The following is a 21,835-nucleotide window of genomic DNA, read 5'->3' on the forward strand; positions in this document are numbered from 1 at the left end:
ATCATTTTTTATCTGTATTGTTACTTAGCGTTGCACTATCAAAAAGCCTGTGTGTGTGTGTGTTCTGTTATACATCTGTGTGATGTGATCAATCCGTGTATTCCAGTTCAGATTGAAATGATTTATTGTATTTTAACAGCAACAGTTCCAACCTAGACAGGTATGTAGGAGTGTTTTTAATGGGGAAAAATAAACATCAAAATATATTTATGGGTATTTCATTTTTAGGCATAAGGGCAAAGAAATGTACCGATATGTATGTATAGTCAACTTGTAAGTCGCTCTGGATAAGAGCGTCTGCTAAATGACTTAAATGTAAATGTAAATGTAGTTGCATATTTTACTAAGTGGGTCCCAGGAAAACACAGAATTTCTCATTTGGGTTCCAGGTGGAAAAAGTTCAAGAACCCATGGTGTAGATGGTTGAGGAAAAACATCCATTTTGATTTCAGGCTGTAACACAATAAAATGTGGAATAAGTCAAGGGGTATGAATACTTTCTGAAGGCTTTGTATGTGTCTAACCTTCAAATCAATTATCCTAAAGGGTGACATATGCATGTTTATGACAGAATGCATACATTATTGCAGACTGTAGGACTCAAAATGCATAGTACTTTGAAAAAAGGAAATGAACTGCAAGTTGATTGGAGTAACAAACTAAACAAAGCAAGACCGAAAGACTCGTATTCCCCTTTAAAGGACGAGGTGATTCAAAGCCCCACCTGCTGCCCCCCCCCTTTCAGACATGGATCCAACCCTTACCTATTGTGGTGTAGAGGACCTGGTCACAACAACGCTGCCCAGATAGCTGAGATCAATCAAAAACAAAGCAGGTAAGACTCCAGGAGCCATCAAGAACGACCAACTGCCCCTAATCAATAATGATGGAGACATTGCAACACATGAAAGCGGACAGATCCCTGCAACACGCTTCGCCCAACAAGCCTCCCTGTAAGTCAGACCTGGGATGTCCTGGGGGCAATGAAGGGGTGGGTGAGGGATGGGGTTGGGGTGGAAGGTTCAGGGAAGAGGCAGTCCATGCAGTCAGGTTACTTTTAAGTACGAGGATGGACCCCCCTGTGCCTGCTGAGATGGACTCTCATAAAAGTACCCTCTGCATGATAAATACGGAGTCCTAAAAGGCCTAAGAGTTAGACACAGCAATGGTGTTTGTTTTGTCTGAGAGTCAATTCGGATGCACATATGGGATTCCTCCTGTTGGGTGAAAGCAGGGTAAAGCATGACACACATGGAAAACCAGGGATCTTGTGGTGATGTCCCTCTGATTCCAGGCTTTTAGGGGCTTGTATCAAACAAACTGCACAATGCATTTGAAATGGTTTAGATAATAATAGCATTTTCTCCAAAGACTTACTGTAGCCCCGAAAGGTCTGTAAGGTAATCTGTGAAGCAAATCATTTATCTTGTTAGGTCACAAAGGAGTTGATCCACCAAGTCCGAATTTAGAGGAAAATTAACAATCGGGATTTGTCAAAAGACAAGTTTGGTACAGTGCTTCACAGATTCAATGGATGGATGTTTGAAAGTTGATGTCTGACATGAAAAGCAGCATTGATCGAGTTGAAAACGGCAGAACTCCCAAGCCCATAAAATAAATCTATACAGCAAAATTACATTGCAAGGAATAATGTAAGAGTCCCTAGTCAATTTATCATCATAAATTATATCCTTTGATTAAGTCATTTGTCAAGAAAAAAAGAAAAAAAATCTATTGATATTTCACTCTAAAAACTGACATTGGTATGTAGTCCAACCCAAATTTTCCTGACAAGTGCATTTAGCTTTTAAAAGTAGAACCAAAATTGTCTTCAATGTAACTGCGTTCAGAACTCAAGGCGCAACCTAACAAGTTAAAGCAATTGGTAATGGGGCAGATAACAAGTAAATCCCTCCCTGAAGGCCTAGTGCACCTACCCTGAAGCTGACAACTGGGGTGGAGAGGGCTCGGACGGAAGGACCTCCTCCTCAGTTCTCCTCTGGGATGGTATCTGCCCAATGGGATCACTTGGGATCTGCCCAAACATGTTGCTGCTTTCCATGGGGGGTGACGGGGACTGGGACGGGTAGCTTGTGGCGGAGGTGGCAAAGGCCATGTGGGAGCGGAAGCTGGGACTTGCCCTCTTGCTAACCTGACCATGGGCGGGAGAGGAAGAGGGAGACGACCTCCGGGAGAAGCTGGCTGAAGAGGGTGGAAGCAGGGTGATCTCGGACATCTCTGGAGGTATGGAGGGCTGGACGAAGCTGGGACGGGGACGCGGTCGCACTAGAATCTCTGGGGAGCCCTCGTGGGAACTAAGTGGACTCTGGGTGAGGGGCGAGAGGCGGGAAGGTTGGAGGACCATCATGCTAGGCTCCATCCTACGAGCCTGCCTGGGGCTGAGCCGGGGGGTGGGCTCGAACCACCGGGTGTCCAGGCTACTGAATGTGCTAGGGCTGCCCATGAGGACTGTTGGGTCGGGGTAAGGCAAAACTGGCACACCCATACCGTGGCTTTTGTGTCTTAACTTCCCTAGACTCTGTGCCTCTTGCATAGCTAAACGCTTGACTGGAAGGCCCTGAGGCTTGACCTTGCTGGGAGACTTGCCTGGACAGCTCTTTGGGGCCTCCAGCTGCAGAACACCGTGGTAGGAGGGCACCTGGAGAGAGGATGGCTGGAGAGCACCAAGGGGAAGAACATGGGGAGGAGGAAAGAAAGGTTCCCGGTGGAGATGCAAAGGGTGGTGGGGTGGGAAAATGAAGTGGGGCCTTTCCAGACTTGCAAAGGGGAAATCGGGTCTGTGCCAGATCTCCGGGGAGCGAGAGGAAGAGGTAAGCGTCAGGGGAAGGGGGAAGCTTGAGACGGCATAGTGATGAATATCTCCTTCCCCCATCTCCTCAGGGATGCGGTGGTGACCAAAGGGCCCTTCGGGATGGTAAGGTGGTGACGACATGACAGAGCTCAGAGGGCTGGTGTCTACCATGTAGAAAGGGGGTGGAGGGTCGGGTTCCCCAGGGCTGCCAAGGTACCCGTAGAAGTGACCGTGGCTGTGGGGGAAGGCTCTGTGGTGCAGGGAGCCTTGGATCTGCCCCGTGGCCTCGAGCCGACTGCTCTCCATGATGGTCATACCTTCCATGGGCCTCTGAAAGCGGGGGCTGTAGGCTGGTGGCTGCAGGTAAGACTCCTGGCTGGAGATGGGGGAGATTTGGTGAGGTCGAAGGGTTGCCATGACGGGGGGTATGGGCCCGGGATCATCGTTCTCCTCATCCGACTGGCGGAATTCGGGATAGCGGTCTGACTCTTCGACGAAGGGAAAGCCCTCAATTCGCCGGGGATTGACGGAAATCATCTCCATGTCGCTGGGGTCCATGACGAAGCGTCCGTCAGGGCCTCGGCTGATCAGCTCGATGGGCGTGGTTGCCTCCATTTCATACTTGGACTTTTTGCTCGTTATTGCTCGCTTGGTTTTCTTGTACAGGGAGAGTTCTTCCTTCTTCACAGGACTCGGGGGGATCTTCTTCATGCTCATGCCATGCCCGTCCTCAGAACACTCTGATGGTTGTCCCATGGAACGCATGCTCTCCGGACTCACCTTACCAGAGGAGAACCTGAGAAACAATGGAAAGACAGAAGGCCAGTCAATGCCTGCTCACCTATCTCCTTTAACATGACTCAGCAAACAACCAAACCAAGCACCTCTGTCGATGCCTTTACTGCCAGGCAACATTTTAACTGGAAATTACGATGGAATAAATAAAATAAAGAGCCAAGCTCTGACTATAAGTGTTTCATATTTAGGTAACAAAATAAATATTGTCATAATTGTTTATCTGAACTGGAAAGTCAGATTATGTGCTGTTCTAAGTTTAGTTTGAGCCTGAAGTTTAAATGGGGATTTCAGACACTGCTACGATGCGCCAATGATTTGATCTGACAAGGCAGGGATTGAATGTTTATCATTTGATTATGAATAGAGGATGGAGATGGAGGGACCATGTGCAGCAGTAACTTTAGAGTTTTGGACTGGTCTCCTACGCAACATTATAAATAAATTGTTGAGTCATAGGTGCATGGTTGAGTCATAGGTGCATGGTCTTGGTATGGAGTCAGATGACCCACTGAGTAAAGTATATTTTGTGTACAGGGTTAACAGTCTATGTTGTCTATTAACTTTCCATTTGCTCAACCGCATCACTTGAACAGCTCATCAGGAGACTGTGCTGATTATAAATCATGTCTGCCTGTTCGTTTCTGATTGAGTAATATTTTCATTGTTCAGTCATGGTAGTGTAATTGATGTGAAGTCAGTCACATTAATTAAGTGTCTCTCAGTGGAATAACAATGCTTAATGTGTGTGTTGTATCACCTGACATTTCCATTTACTTAGATTTTCATAAACCTCTGATAGTCATTGCCTCTGGTTGGCTCTAACATGCCCCCACCCCACCCACACATTCCCATTGCCCAGACATGGCCATCTTGATGACTCAGGTGACCATCTTTAGCAGAGTGGGCATCTGTCCCTTTTTCCCCTCCTTTTTTCTCGATAAGTCTTGTCATTACTCAACTTCCCTGGACCACATACTCTCGAGCCTTGTTCTCACTATATTTATATGTGGTGTTGACATGCATGTTATTTGTATTTCAAATTGTGATTTGAATTTAAGAATATCCACTTAGAATACAGTACATTCTAAGGTCATCATTGTAGAAATTGGACTACGTGTTTGTTATTAGTTATATGGGTTTTATTCATTAGGAAGAAATTTGAAAGTCCATTTAGTCAAGAGAGTATTTATGTTATACCAAGAAATGAGGAACAACAAGCATTTTCCAGAAAAGAAAAGAGAAAAATCGGGACGTTTTGATAATACTTTATTCAGAGTACAATGTAAGGCTGAGGCTTTTCAGTCTCTCTTTTTTGCTGAATCACTAAGGCCTAGCTGTGCTTGTGATGGCTGCGGTGGCAATGGAGGGGCTGAGTTTCTAAGGCAACTGACAGTCGATGACCCGCATTGAAAAGCAATGACGTTCTCTTTCTCTGCTACGTATGAGGCACGTACGTTCTCTCTCTCTCTGCAGAAGGCACTGTCTGTCGTGGTGCAGGGTCTTCAAGTAGAGTGCGTGACACAGGCAAACACATCTGACTCCACTGGATGCAGAGCACAACTCACATTCAAGATGCTTCCAGCAAACTATTCAATATCTACTACTCATGTGGTTCATAATATCTAAAACTATATCAACAAGTTGAATACATAGAAATAGCTATTACAACCAATACTATACACATACTTCAGTCTAGATAGAACTGTTGTTACAGCTATAAAATGTAATATGCTGGCTTGTTTGTTTCTATAAAAATCACTTTTGAATATAGTATGACATTTGCTGAATGTGCCATTTTTCATGTTAAGATTGTCACCGCTCATATTATTATGAGACAAAGATGTATTAACACTGGTTATAGCATGAATTTTAGCAGTACAGCAGATGAGGACAATACACATATGTAAAAGTGAGAACCTCATAAGTGTTCTCCTGGTCATATAGATTCACTGGTTTGATTACAACGCTGTAAAATTACAGGTGGTCACAAATACAACATTATACTTCTAGTATGTTACTGTATGTACTGTATATACGGTGTCATGTGCTTTATACAGTAACAGGAGCACCATTTGGCACCAACACTGTATGCTTACCATTACACATACTCACTCGACTAAACTTAACACTAAACACTCTTGACTTTTCAAGGAATCCAACAGAATAGCTGAGAGGAAAATAGCAAAGCATAGAAAAGAGTAACTGCCAGGAGAAAATAACATTGTGTTGAATTAACTACGTATCACATGAAATCAATTCACAAAGAAAATAAGAAAGCGTTTCTAGTTTAGGCAGGGTTAAGTCAAGCTTAGGTGTGCAGGGGCAGGTTCATCACAAAGAGATTCAGGGGCTGCTCGGCTGCAAACAATCTGGAAGTACACAAGGTATATTCAGCTAAGACTTTTTGTGACATAGCAACATGAGGGAGATTTCTACAGTATGCTGTCCATTCTAGCAAAAAGGTGCTATTGTTATTGACAACAAAGGAACATTGAAAAGACTTGCTTGTATAAAGATAGGACAAACTCGTGAGAAACCACAGTGAAATTTGATGAGATTAAATATTTATGTTGAAACTGACATAGAACAACTATGTATTGTGTGAGTACGTCCTGCAGACAGCCACATTAACATTTCCAAAAGTCTAAAATGAATTCTGTAAAAATTAATTTTACTTTGGAAAGCCTTTGATGAAAGCCTGCATGCTTGTTATAATCATGTATGATCCTTTATTTTGTATAATACGCTTATAATATGTCCATCTATGTAGGAAATGTAGGACATTTTCTTAAAAGTGACTCAAAATGGCTTATTTAGTAAGGATGATTATGAGAGTAATTATAAGATAATAATAAGAGGGCCATACATTCTTATGACAAGTCTTATGATGCATTCTAACAGCATAATGGATTACACCTGCACACTTGAAGTAAATTGTTACCGGTACTTTCAACCCACAGTTAAATTAAGAACTGAATGATGTTGACATTTTTATGGCAACATATTTGCTATGTTTAAACCACAATCTGTAACTTTCATTCCCAGTTGAAAGTGCTGCCCATGCATGTACAGTCCCAGTCAAAAGTTAGGACACACCTACTCATTCAAGGGTTTTTCTATATTTTTACTATTTTCTACATTGTAGAATAATAGTGAAGAAATCAAGACTATGAAATAACACATATGGAATAATGTCGTAACCTAAAAAGTGTTATACAAATCAAAATATATTTTATATTTGAGATTCTTCAAAGTAGCCACCCTTGCCTTGCGCAGATTGTCACGATCGTTATAAGACGAATGAGTGGACCAAGGCGCAGCGTGTAAGAAAGCCATCTTCTTTTAATGAAGAAAAAAACAAACACTTGCAAACGAACAAAAACAACAAACGATCGTGAAGCTAAAACGAACTAAGTGCACACATGCAACATAGAACATAGACAATTACCCACAATCACCTAAAGCCTATGGCTGCCTTAAATATGGCTCCCAATCAGAGACAACAATAACCAGCTGTCTCTGATTGAGAACCAAACCAGGCAACCATAGACTTTCCTAGACCTCTCTCCTGAACACAACCCCATACACTATACAAAACCCCCTAAACAATACACACACCCTAAACTAGCCAAAACACACAAACTTCCCATGTCACACCCTGACCTAACTAAAATAATAAAGAAAACAAAGAATACTAAGGCCAGGGCGTGACAGTACCTCCCCCCAAAGGTGCGGACTCCGACCGCACAACCTGACATTGAAGGGGAGGGTCCGGGGTGGGCCTTATTATGGCGGCGGCTCGGGTGCGGGACGTGGCCCCCACTCCACCATTGTCAATACCCGCTTTGGCGGCTCTGGTAGATCCTGGCTGGCGGGCGACTCTGGCTGCTCATGGCTGGCGGGCGACTCTGGCTGCTCATGGCTGGCGGGCGACTCTGGCTGCTCATGGCTGGCGGGCGACTCTGGCTGCTCATGGCTGGCGGGCGACTCTGGCTGCTCATGGCTGGCGGGCGACTCTGGCTGCTCATGGCTGGCGGGCGACTCTGGCTGCTCATGGCTGGCGGGCGACTCTGGCTGCTCATGGCTGGCGGGCGACTGGCTGCTCATGGCTGGCGGGCGACTCTGGCTGCTCATGGCTGGCGGGCGACTCTGGCTGCTCATGGCTGGCGGGCGACTCTGGCTGCTCATGGCTGGCGGGCGACTCTGGCTGCTCATGGCTGGCGGGCGACTCTGGCTGCTCATGGCTGGCGGGCGACTCTGGCTGCTCATGGCTGGCGGGCGACTCTGGCTGCTCATGGCTGGCGGGCGACTCTGGCTGCTCATGGCTGGCGGGCGACTCTGGCTGCTCATGGCTGGCGGGCGACTCTGGCTGCTCATGGCTGGCGGGCGACTCTGGCTGCTCATGGCTGGCGGGCGACTCTGGCTGCTCATGGCTGGCGGGCGACTCTGGCTGCTCATGGCTGGCGGGCGACTCTGGCTGCTCATGGCTGGCGGGCGGCTCTGGCTGCTCATGGCTGGCGGGCGGCTCTGGCTGCTCATGGCTGGCGGACGGCTCGGGCTGATCCTGTCTGGCGGACGGCTCGGGCTGATCCTGTCTGGCGGACGGCTCGGGCTGATCCTGTCTGGCGGACGGCTCGGGCTGATCCTGTCTGGCGGACGGCTCGGGCTGATCCTGTCTGGCGGACGGCTCTAGCGGCTCGGGACAGACGGGCGGTTCTGACGGCTCGGGACAGACGGGCGGCTCTGACGGCTCGGGACAGACGGGCGGCTCTGACGGCTCGGGACAGACGGGCGGCTCTGACGGCTCGGGACAGACGGGCGGCTCTAACGGCTCGGGACAGACGGGCGGCTCTGACGGCTCGGGACAGACGGGCGGCTCTGACGGCTCGGGACAGACGGGCGGCTCTGACGGCTCGGGACAGACGGGCGGCTCTAACGGCTCGGGACAGACGGGCGGCTCTGACGGCTCGGGACAGATGGGCGGCTCTGATGGCTCGGGACAGACGGGCGGCTCTGACGGCTCGGGACAGACGGGCGGCTCTGACGGCTCGGGACAGACGGGCGGCTCTGACGGTGCTTGGCAGACGGGCGGCTCAGACGGTGCTTGGCAGACGGGCGGCTCAGACGGTGCTTGGCAGACGGGCGGCTCAGACGGTGCTTGGCAGACGGGCAGCTCAGACGGTGCTTGGCAGACGGGCAGCTCAGACGGTGCTTGGCAGACGGACAGCTCTGGCCGGCTGAGGCGCACTGTATGCCTGGTGCGTGGTGCCGGAACTGGTGGTACCGGGCTGGGAACACGCATCTCAGGGCTAGTGCGGGGAGAAGGAACAGGGCATACTGGACCCTGGAGACGCACATTAGGCCTAGTGCGTGGTGCCGGCACTGGTGGTACCGGGCTGGGAACACGCATCTCAGGGCTAGTGCGGGGAGCAGCAACAGGACGCACAGGACTCTGGGGACACACAGGAGGCTTGGTGCGTGGTGTAGGCACTGGTCGTAATGGGCTGGAGACACGCACCATAGGGCTAGTGCGTGGAGGAGGAACAGGGCTCTGGAGACGCACAGGAAGCTTGGTGCGTAGTGCCGGAACTGGTGGTACCGGGCTGGAGACACGCACCACAGGGCTAGTGCGTGGAGGAGGAACAGGGCTCTGGAGACGCACAGGAAGCCTGGTGCGTGGTGTAGGCACTGGTGGTACTGGGCTGGGGAGGTGGCGCCGGAAATACCGGACCCTGCAGGCGTACTGGCTCCCTTGAGCACTGAGCCTGCCCAACCTTACCTGGTTGTATGCTCCCCGTCGCCTGACCAGTGCGGGGAGGTGGAATAACCCGCACCGGGCTATGTAGGCGAACCGGGGACACCATGCGTAAGGCTGGTGCCATGTATGCCGGCCCGAGGAGACGCACTGGAGACCAGACGCGTTGAGCCGGCTTCATGGCACCTGGCTCAATGCCCAATCTAGCCCTGCCAGTGCGGGGAGGTGGAATAACCCGCACCGGGCTATGAACACGTACAGGAGACACCATGCGCTCTACTGCGTAACACGGTGTCTGCCCGTACTCTCGCTCTCCACGGTAAGTACAGGGAGTAGGCGCAGGTCTCCTACCTGACTTCGCCACACTCCCTTTTAGCCCCCCCCCAAGACATTTTTGGGGCTGACTCACAGGCTTCCTACCGCGTCGTCGTGCTGCCTCCATTCGCCGGTATCCCTCCTCGCACTGCGCCAGAGAATCCCAGGCGGGCTCCGGCATTCTCCCTGGGTCTATCGCCCACCTGTCGATCTCCTCCCACGTAGTGTAGTCTTGTCTTTGCTCCTGTTTCCTTGCTGCCTCCTCATACCGCCGCCTCTCGGCTTTAGCTGCCTCCAGCTCTTCACGAGGGCGGCGATATTCTCCAGGCTGAGCCCAAGGTCCCTTACCATCCAGTATCTCCTCCCATGTCCAGAAATCCTTAGTAGGTTGCTCCTGTTGCTGCTTAACACGCTGCTTGGTCCGGGTTTGGTGGGTAATTCTGTCACGATTGTTATAAGACGAATGAGTGGACCAAGGCGCAGCGTGTAAGAAAGCCATCTTCTTTTAATGAAGAAAAAAAAAAACACTTGCAAACGAACAAAAACAACAAACGATCGTGAAGCTAAAACGAACTAAGTGCACACATGCAACATAGAACAGACAATTACCCACAATCACCTAAAGCCTATGGCTGCCTTAAATATGGCTCCCAATCAGAGACAACAATAACCAGCTGTCTCTGATTGAGAACCAAACCAGGCAACCATAGACTTTCCTAGACCTCTCTCCTGAACACAACCCCATACACTATACAAAACCCCCTAAACAATACACACACCCTAAACTAGACAAAACACACAAACTTCCCATGTCACACCCTGACCTAACTAAAATAATAAAGAAAACAAAGAATACTAAGGCCAGGGCGTGACACAGATTCATGAGGTAGTCACCCAGAATGCATTTCAATTAACAGGTGTGACTTGTTAAAAGTAAATTTATGGAATTTCTTTCCTTCTTAATGCGTTTCAGTCAATCAGTTGTGTTGTGACAAGGTAGGGGTAGTATACAGAAAAGAGCAAAGAGAAATGACAGTACATCATTATTTTAAGACATGAAGGTCAGTCAATACGGAAAATTTCAACAACTTTGAAAGATTCTTCAAAAACCATCAAGCGCTATGATGAAACTGGTTCTCATGAGGACCACCACGCAGAGTTACCTCTGCTGCAGAGGATAAGTTCATTAGAGTTACCAGCCTCAGAAATTGCAGCCCAAATAAATGCTTCAACAGAGTTCAAGTATCAGACACATCTCAACATCAACTGTTCAGAGGAGAATGCGTGAATCAGGCATTCATGGTCAAATTTCTGCAAATAAACTACTACTAAAGGCCACCAATAAGAAGAAGAGACTTGCTTGGGCCAAGAAACACGAACAATGGACATTAGACCGGTGGAAATCTGTACCTTAGTCTGACGAGTCCAAATTTTAGATTTTTGGTTCCAACCGCCATGTCTTTGTGAGACGCAGAGTAGGTGAACGGATGATCTCTGCATGTGTGGTTCCCAACATGAAGCATGAAGGAGGAGGTGTGATGGTGCTTTGCTGGTGACACTGTCTGTGATTTATTTAGAATTCAAGGCACACTTAACCAGCATGGCTACCACAGCATTCTGCAGCGATACGCCATCCCATCTGGTTTGCTCTTAGTGGGACTGTCATTTGTTTTTCAACAGGACAATGACCCAACACACCTTCAGGCTGTGCAAAGGTTATTTGACCAAGAAGGAGAGTGATGGAGAGCTGCATCAGATGACCTGGCCTCCACAATCACCTGACCTCAAACCAATTGAGATGGTTTGGGATGAGTTGGGCCGCAGTGAAGGAAAAGTAGCCAAAATGTGCTCAACTCCTTCAAGACTGATAGAAAAGGATTCCAGGTGAAGTTGGTTGAGAGAATACCAAGAGTGTGCAAAGCTATCATCAAGACAAAGGGTGGCTATTTGAAGAATCTCACATATACAATTTTGATTTGTTTAACACTTTTTTGGTTACTACATGATACTACATAGTTTTGATGTCTTCGCTATTATTCTACAATGTAGAAAATAGTCAAAATAAAGAAAAACCCTTGACTGAGTAGGTGTGTCCAAAATGTTGACTGGTACTGTATATGTAAACTGTGTGGGTGGGTCTTGACATATGTCACTACGACAGAGTTATTTGAATTATGTGGTAACCTAACCTTCCCCAAAACTATAGACTACTTGGGGTGTTTTTGGAGTCGGATAGCCCAGACTTCAAATAACTCTGTGGGAGTAATTTGCACTTTTGATAGGGAAAGAAAGTTACATTTCCCCAAACTCCCAAAGTAACAGATAATGGGGCAGTAAAAGCAAATTATTCATAATTATTGAATAACTGTCAGCTTCTGTTGAATATCAATCTCATTTGAAGTAGAACAAAAGAGACTCCATTTTCCAATGGTCTCCCTGATGTAATCAATTAACCAAACCCATTGCTTTCCAGTTGTTGTACACCAGACCTGTTCCCTTTGTATAGCCATCCCAAACTTAAAACGCCATTGGTCTACCTGTGCTAGGTTTAAAACAGGTCAGGCCAGAGCATGTGATGCTATGCCCGTGAGCTTCATGACAAGTGGCGATATGTTCCTGTTATATTCTTAGTGTATGGCATAGGAGGGAAGTTGGGGGGTGGGACGTGAGGAGAAGCAGCAGCAGCAGCCCGACCAATGAAACCCACGAGATGGGAGGAGAGAATACTGGGTATGTGCGCCCAGTGGAAATCCTCAATGGGACAGAGTCGTCTGTCGATTCAAAGGAGAGTAAACATTTTGTCCATTCTGAACACTGGAGTGGTTTCATCTTACATGTCCAGCATGGTGGTCAGCATCGGGGGCAATTGGTACCATTTCGGGAAAACTGAATACAATGGCCTCCTGTGCAATGTTGTGTTATTGTGTTATTGCCCTCAGAACAGCCTCAATTCATCGGGGCATGAACTTAACAAGGTGTCGAAAGTGTTCCACACGGATGCTGGCCCATGTTGACTCCAATGCTTCCCACAGTTGTTTTAAGTGGACCGGATGTCCTTTGGGTGGTGGACCATTCTTGACACACGGGAAACTGTTGCGCTTGAAAAACACAGCAGCATTCAAAGAGAGCAGGTGTTCTTAATGTTTTGTACACTCAGTGTAATTCACTGTTGTTACACCACTTACCGTGGCTTATATGTCAATTTGAATTTGGAGCAGTCTGACCGCTGAAAATCCTTTTCAGTTCGCGGTGCTATCACGCTACGTTTGCACGCACCTCGGGGAGACCATTAATAGTACTGGTCTAAATTGCTATTTGGCCCATTTTGGGACAATTTCTGAGATATCGGGATCTAGGGCTTTCGTCTTGAATCGGATGTATTTAAATTCAGCTCAACAGCTTTCTCAAAGGGCACTTTCTACCCAACAGGTAGAAAGTGCGCAAGTCACCCTCTGCTGGACATCTAAGACTATGACATCTCCGGGGACCATAAAACAAGTATGACTCCAGGTAGGTTGCTTAGTGCGTATCTTTTTACAGCTGTATCTATTCAATAATTCTGCATCTCCTGTGAGTGGACCGTGAGGGAGTTTAGGGCCCCAACTGCTTGAACTGGCATGTGACCGTGCGACTGTGCCCAGCACATGAAGCATGCGGCCAAGCCAGCCAGCAGCACACTGACTGAGGGGCGGGCTGAACAAGGTGCAGTTAGCCACACTCACTGAGGGCTGGAGGGCGGGGACCGGTAGCTGCTGGCGTCTGGCCCCTCACAGTAGGGCTCTATGCCGGGCAATGGGCTAAGAGGAGTCCTGCGGTGGGAAATACAACAGAGACGGGAGAGGAGGAAGAAAAAGAGGGGAGAAGAGGGAGGAGGAGGAGGAATGCTGTCAATGAGTCTCCAGAGGTTCCACGTCCAAACAAAGAAAGAGAGAGAGAAAGAGAGTGAGGGATGATAGAGGAGAGACAGAGAGGAGGGAGGGAGAGAGAAAGAGATGGTCAGAGAAACGGAGTCAGTGACAGAGGGTGTGAGAGAATCTAAAATAAAAGGCTGGGTAGGGATAAAAAGATGGAGAGACAGGGAGACAGAGAGAGGGGGAGAAAGAGATACAGTCAGAGAAACGGGGTAAGCAAAAAATTAGATGAAAAAGAGGCAAAAAAAGGAAGAGGAAGGAGAAAGATGGGGATAAGCTGAGTCGGAGAAACAAGCAGAAAGCAAAAGGGAGGCAAGACAGAGAGAAAAGGGAGGAGAGGAGATAGAAGCAAGAGCTAGAAACAGAGAGGAATAAAGAATACAGGGAAGGAGCGAAAGACACAAGAAGATATTTGTACGATGCACGTCTGACAAGCTATCCATTTATTATGCACAATGAGTCATTCAGCATACCATTAGACACCCACACATGCTAGGACTACATACTGAGTACTGTGGAAGTAATGCATTTCAGAGGGAACGGGGGTATCCCTCCGTCTGGCTTTGGTAGCAGCACAACACACACCCTTGTTCCTATGTATTTTGGGAGACATTTCCAAACATCCTTAATTTCAACCCTAAACCTATTAGCAGTTAATAGTTCATATTGGTGGGATGGAGAATAAGTAAAGGAGTATATATATATATATATATATATATATATACACTCAGTTGAAGTCGGAAGTTTACATACACCTTAGCCAAATACATTTAAACTCAGTTTTTCACAATTCCTGACATTTAATCCTAGTAAAAATGCCGTCTTAGGTCAGTTAGGATCACCACTTTATTTTAAGAATGTGAAATGTCAGAATAATAGTAGAGAGAATTATTTATTTCAGCTTTTATTTATTTCATCACATTTCCAGTGTGTCAGAAGTTTACATAAACTCAATTAGTATTTGGTAGCATTGCCTTTAAATGGTTTAACTTGGGTCAAACGTTTCGGGTAGCCTTCCACAAGTTTCCCACCTTAAGTTGGGTGAATTTTGGCCCATTCCTCCTGACAGAGCTGGTGTAACTGAGTCAGGTTTGTAGGCCTCCTTGCTCGCACACGCTTTTTCAGTTCTGCCCACACATTTTCTATGGGATTGAGGTCAGGGCTTTGTGATGGCCATTCCAATACCTTGACTTTGTTGTCCTTAAGCCATTTTGCCACAACTTTGGAAGTATGCTTGGGGTCATTGTCCATTTGGAAGACCCATTTGCGACCAAGCTTTAACTTCCTGACTGATGTCTTGAGATGTTGCTTCAATATATCAACATAATTTTCCTACCTCATGATGCCATCTATTTTGTCAAGTGCACAAGTCCCTCCTGCAGCAAAGCACCCCCACAACATGATGCTGCCACCGTCGTGCTTCACAGTTGGGATGGTGTTCTTCGGCTTGCAAGCCTTCCACTTTTTCCTCCAAACATGACGATGGTCATTATGGCCAAACAGTTCTATTTTTGTTTCATCAGACCAGAGGACATTTCTCCAAAAAGTACGATCTTTGTCCACATGTGCAGTTGCAAACCGTAGTCTGGCTTTTTTACGTCAGTTTTGGAGCAGTGGCTTCTTCCTTGCTGAGCGGCATTTCAGGTTATGTCGATATAGGACTCGTTTTATTGTGGATATAGATACTTTTGTACCTGTTTCCTCCAGCATCTTCACAAGGTCCTTTGCTGTTGTTCTGGGATTGATTTGCACTTTTCGCACCAAAGTACGATCATCTCTAGGAGACAGAACGCGTCTCCTTCCTGAGCGGTATGACGGCTGCGTGGTCCCATGGTGTTTATACTTGTGTACTATTGTTTGTACAGATGAATGTGGTACCTTCAGGCGTTTGAAAATTGCTCCCAATGATGAACCAGACCTGTGGAGGTCTACAAAAAAAATTCTGAGGTCTTGGCTGATTTCTTTTGATTTCCCCATGATGTCAAGCAAAGAGGCACTGAGTTTGAAAGTAGGCCTTGAAATGCATCCACAGGTACACCTCCAATTGACTCCAATTATGTCAATTAGCCTATCAGAAGCTTCTAAAGCCATGACATAATTTTCTGGAATTGTCCAAGCTGTTTAAAGGCACAGTCAACTTAGTGTATGTAAACTTCTGACCCACTGAAATTGTGATACAGTGAAATAATCTGTCTGTAAACAATTGTTGGAAAAATTACTTGTGTCATGCACAAAGTAGATGTCCTAACTGACTTGCCGAAACTATAGTTTGTTAACAAGAAATGTATGAAGTGGTTGAAAAACTAGTTTTAATGACTCCAACCTAAGTGTATGTAAACTTCCAACTTCAACTGTATATATACAGTGCATTCGAAAAATATTCAGACCACTTGACTTTTTAAACATTTTGTTATGTTACAGCCTTATTCTAAAATGTATTAAATATTTTTTAAATCCTCATCAATCTACACAGAATACCCCATAATGACAAACCAAAAACAGGTTTTTAGATATTTTTGCTAATTTATAAAGAAAAACAGAAATACCTTATTTACATAAGTATTCAGACCCTTTGCTATGAGACTCGAAATTGAGCTCAGATGCATCCTCTTTCCATTGATCATCCTTGAGATGTTTCTACAACTTGATTGGAGGCCACCTGTGGTAAATTCAATTGACTGGACATGATTCGTAAAGGCACACACCTGTTTATATAAGGTCCCACAGTTGACAGTGCATGTCAGAGCAAAAACCAAGCCATGAGGTTGAAGGAATTGTCTGCCAAACTGAGCAATCGGGGGAAAAGGACATTGGTCAGGGAGGTGACCAAGAATCCGAATGTCACTCTGACAGAGATGGGAGAACCTTCCAGAATGACAACCATCTCTGCAGCACTTCACCAATCAGGCCTTTATGCAGAGTGGCCAGACAGAAGCCACCCCTCAGTAAAAGGCACACCTTAAGGACTCTCAGACCATGAGAAACAAGATTCTCTGGTCTGATGAAACCAAGATTGAACTCTTTGGCCTGAATGCCAAGCGTCACATCTGGAAGAAAGCTGTAACCATCCCAACGGCGAAGCATGGTGGTGGCAGCATCATGCTGTAGGGATATTTTTCAGCGGCAGGGACTGATAGACTAGTCAGGTTTAAGGTAAAGATGAATGGAGCAAAGAACAGAGAGATCCTTGATATAAACCTGCTCCAGAGCACTCAGGGCCGCAGACTGGGGCAAAGGTTCACCTTCCAACAGGACAACGACCCTAAACACACAGCCAAGGCAAAGCAGGAGTGGCTTCGGGACAAGTCTCTGAAGGTCCTTGTGTGGCCCAGACAGAGCCCGGACTAGAAGCCAATCGAACATTGCTGGAAAGACCTGAAAATAGCTGTGCAGCGACACTCCCCATGCAACCTGACAGAGCTTAGAGGATCTGCAAAGAAGAATGGGAGAAACTCCCCAAATCGAGTTGTGCCTAGCTTGTAGCATGATACCCTTAGAAGACTTGAGGCTGTAATCGCTTCCAAAGGTGCTTCAACAAAGTACTGAGTAAAGGGTCTAAATACCTATGTAAATGTTATATTTTCATTTTTTTATACATTTGCAAAACTTTCTAAAAACGTGTTTTTGCTTTGTCATTATGGGGTATTGTGTGTAGATTGATGAGGGGGAAAAAAAAAAATTATGTAACAAAATGTGGAAAAAGTCAAGAGGTCTGAATACTTTCCGAATGCACTGTGTATATATATATATCTTTAATTGTTCTATTGCTCTAAAGTGACTTAGTGAACTGGAGTGCAATTGGCTCGTGCCAACATTTACAGACGCCAATAATGACAGCTTGCCCTCCAAAAAAAATGGATTGTCCATAAATACCCAATTGACAACAATACATTAAACTTTGTTTTGAATTTCTGTTCTCTTTCTTCTGTGACTATGTTCAAGCCTTATAATATGTACAGTGATTAGAGAGATTTGGAAGATAATGTGCAAGTGCATAACCACAGCCAAGGCAAACTCCTTCACTTTTTCTTCAATGACAAGTGGATGGAAAGTATGCAATGTTGATGATGAGTACTGCATATTACACAAATAATAGGATCATATGTACAATGCAAGAGATTTCTGCTTGACATGGTGTGTAAACCATTAAGCCATATCCAAAAGTCATCAAAGGGGGCAGTTATTAGAACTGGGGGGAGAAGACACGCAAAAGACTGGTTCATTAAATTAATGAATTGAAGAACACGATCATTTATCTCATTAGGCTCAGTGAGCAGTTTGGTCAGTTGTTCTTTTCAAGTGTGATTTCAGAGTTTGGAAAATGTGTCAACTTGCCATGATAACATTAATAAAGTGTTTCAGTGTACCATGGTAAACTGCTGAGCAGAGTAAAGCTAGTGCCTGTGGCCCAGGGTGCCACGCCCCCCACCCCCATTTTTTTTTTTGCCCTGCGGTATAATTTGCACTCTGAATGGCACAACATACAAAGCAATCTACGGTCAGGGTGTGACAACATCAAAACTATGAAATAACAAATATGGAATCATGTAGTAACCAAAAAAGTGTTAAACAAATCAAAATATATTTTATATTTGAAATTCTTCAAATAGCCACCCTTTCCCTTGATGACAGCTTTGCACACTCTTGGCATTCTCTCAACCAGCTTCATGAGGCAGTCAATTGGAATTCATTTCAATTAACAGGTGTGCCTTGTTAAAAGTTCATTTGTGGAATTTATTTTCATTCTTAATGAGTTTGAGCCAATCAGTTGTGTTGTGACAAGGTAGGGGGGGTATACAGATGATAGCCCTATTTGGTTAAAGACCAAGTCCATATTATGGCAAGAACAGCTCAAATAACCAAAGAGAAATGACAGTCCATCATTACATTGAACTTTGAACTTTGAAAGTTTCTTCAAGTGCAGTTGCAAAAACCATCAAGCGCTATGATGAAACTAGATCTCATGAGGACCGCCACAGGACAGGAAGATCCAGAGTTACCACTGCTGCAGGGGATAAGTTCATTAGAGTTACCAGCCTCAGAAATTGCAGTCCAAATAAATGCTTCACAGAGTTCAAGTAACCGACACATCTCAACATCAACTGTTCAGAGGAGACTGTGTGAATCAGGCCTTCATGATCGAATTGCTGCAAAGAAACCACTACTAAAGGACACCAATAATAATAAGAGACTTGCTTGGGCCAAGAAACACGAGCAATCGACATTAAATTTGACCTTTGGTCTGCAGTGTCTTTGTGAGAAGCGGGGGGGGGGGTTGCTTTTCTGGTGTACCGTCTGTGATTTATGTCGAATTCAAGGCACATTTAACCAGCATGGCTACCACATCATTCTGCAGCGATACACCATCCCATCTGGTTTGGACTTAGTGGGACTATCATTTGTTTTTCAACAGGACAATGACCCAACACACCTCCAGGCTGTGTAAGGGCTATTTGACCAAGAAGGAGAGTGATGGAGTGCTGCATCAGATGACCTGGCCTCCACAATCCCCCAACCTCAACCAAATTGAGATGGTTTGGGATGAGTTGGACCGCAGAGTGAAGGAAAAGCAGCCAACAAGTGCTCTGCATATGTGGGAACTCCTTCAAGAATGTTGGAAAAGCATTCCAGGTGAAGCTGGTTGAGAGAATGCCAAGTGTGTGCAAAGCTGTCATCAAGTCAAAGGGTGACTATTTGAAGAATTTCAAATATAAAATATATTTTTATTTGTTTAACACTTTTTTTGGTTACTACATGATTCCATATGTGCTATTTCATAGTTTTGATGTATTCAGTATTATTCTACAATGTAGAAAAAAGTTAAAATAAAGAAAAACCCTTAAATGAGTAGGTGTTCTAAAACTTTTGACCGGTAGTGTAAGCTGAAGCATTTAATGTGTGGAACAATCATAATTATATTGAAAAAATCCATCTAGCATTGATTAAGTTTCAAAATGTTATGGCCCACCTAAACTGTGTCGGTGCCCCACCTTGGCCGCCCCATTCAAAATGTTCTGGACACGCCACTGCACAGAAGCATGGGTAGTAAAGCCAGGGGCCAGGATGGTGTGAAGAAGCATGAGGGAGGCCCCAGGATCCAAATGAAAAAAGACAGCTAGGAAACATAATTCACAGCATGCATGTTTTTTACCATGTTAAACTTCAGTTCTTGCCAGCGCCAAAAAAGTATTCTCGACAAGGATCAAAGAACATTGTTGTCAGGGTAGGAAAGAGGAATAATGACAAATAAGAACAAGTCAGGGGATTCTGGAAACTCGCATGTACCAGCCGTACTTTGCTAGTGAGCCACTTTTCAACCGCAGCCTTTCAGCCAGATCCTCTGCTAACCTATAGTCATACACATAGTGAGCGTAGAGGAGATAGGCATAGGGGACAGAACAGAACATAGTCCAGGCTGAATACTTACGTTCTGGGGTGAAGTTTCCCTAGTTAGAGATCTAGGATCAGCTTCCCTCCCCAATTTCTAACCTTAACCGTAAGCACAAGCATTTCGCTACACTCGCATAACATCTGCTAATCATGTGTATGTGACCGACAAAATTTGATTTGATTTTAACCATTGGTTTGGAAAAGCAAAACTAACCCAACATCAGCGACCCAAGATCAGCAATTTCAATCTACACCAATACTAACACAGAGAGAGGGATTGATCTCCTTTCAGTATCTGAAGCTGGTCTCTGATCACAGCTTTCACCTGACTTCATCTTTCATCCATGAACTGAGAATATGGGTTAGCAATAGCATGTTAGCGCTTGTGTGTGTCCTAGTGGTGTGATTTATAATTGCACACCATCTAGGTTGGATTAGCCTATGCACGGTTGCCAGAAAAGAGCTAAAATTCGTTTTTAAGGGATACAGTATTTTCAACCTATCCTCCGTTTCCCGTGAAAAATGGGTGTGGGAACATTGCTCAGGCGTTTTTTTCCGCCTGCTACGTAAGGTTAAGGTTGAGTTATCACGGGAGAAAAAAAGTTTACTTTGGACTATATAACCTATTGCCCTTTTCACACTATTACTGAGCCGGGCCATGACAAGCCGAGCTGTACTTGGCTGGCCTGGTTACATACCCACCATAGTTGCTGGAAGTTTGCAGGATAGGACAATGTGGAAGGAAAACATCCAAACCAGCACAGTACGGTTCGGGTCGACACTTTAGTGTTAAAAGGGTCAAATGGAGTCCCAAGACGAGGGCTAAAGACATGAATCACAATCAAGTGGCAGCTTTTGAAAAAATAACAGGCTACAGTGACAAATCGGATACTTACCTGTTACTTTTTTTTTTTTTTTTACCTCTTACCTAACATTTAAAACACCACAACTTTACAGACATAACACATTCTCTTCTCCTAAAATGTTGGTTGTACGTCCTGTTGCAATGTTAGTACCACTACACCAGGAGTTCAACAAAACATGCTCTGTAAGTGAGTGGATCAAAAAATACTTCCATGGAATGCAGCTCAACAACATATGCTTGTTCAGTCCTCAAAGCCCACAGAAGGAATGAGTTTGAGAAAGAGAGAATCTATGTGGCAATTAAGATGCTATTTTAATGAGGCCACAGTAGCCAAATGAGGCCCTTGGAAAGATCTGAGGGAGAGCCATTTCTCCAATCCAACAGTTTGTCATACCTCTGAAGCACCGCCCTCAAATAATTATCAAACGTTCTGCCTTTAATGTCAGGGATTTTTGATTGATGTCTCTATGTAGGATTGTTTTCTTTTGATACTAAAATACTTGGGTTGCGTCTCAAATTATATCAAATTATACCCTATTCCCTTTATAGTGCACTACTTTTTTTTTACCAGCACCCCATATGGCTCTGGTCAAACGTAATGCACCATATAGGGAACACACACACAAAGACTTGGTTGCTAGATTAGACACCAATGTTTGTGAACACGGCCATGACAACCTCTCTGTGACCAAGAGGTATTGATCGTTCAGTCCCACTGTTATTAGGAAAACAAGGTCAACAACGATGAATTGAACGTTCTGGGCCGTGACAAAAGACAAGCTTGTGTACAAGCTCAGCTCTACTAGTCCATTAAGATTACATGAAGGAAAACATGTAGCTGAAAGTGTTTTCTCTAGGCCGCAATTTGTTGGGAATTATCGACAACATGATTTGAATTTGGTAAATGTTTATAAAATATGAGTTGTATTTTTTCAATATCATATTGAGCATTTACTGTACGCGACAAGTATCGTTCCAAATATGACCGT

The 21,835-nt window shown here is 45.3% G+C and overlaps 1 protein-coding gene across 1 annotated transcript in view; it reads right to left on the reverse strand.

The window, feature by feature from the left end:
• The window catches only part of LOC139537579 (protein turtle homolog B-like), a 222,736-nt gene that overhangs the window by 17,120 nt on the left and 183,781 nt on the right, over positions 1–21,835 (reverse strand). The window contains exons 18-19 of the mRNA XM_071339056.1: positions 13,403–13,489; positions 1,938–3,608 (exon numbers count right to left, since the gene is read on the reverse strand). Of these exons, the coding sequence (XP_071195157.1) occupies positions 1,938–3,608; positions 13,403–13,489 (1,758 nt within the window). The remainder of the gene's footprint in view (positions 1–1,937; positions 3,609–13,402; positions 13,490–21,835) is intronic.

The sequence above is a fragment of the Salvelinus alpinus genome, chromosome 13, assembly GCF_045679555.1.
Source record: "Salvelinus alpinus chromosome 13, SLU_Salpinus.1, whole genome shotgun sequence".
Taxonomy (NCBI): Eukaryota; Metazoa; Chordata; class Actinopteri; order Salmoniformes; family Salmonidae; genus Salvelinus; species Salvelinus alpinus.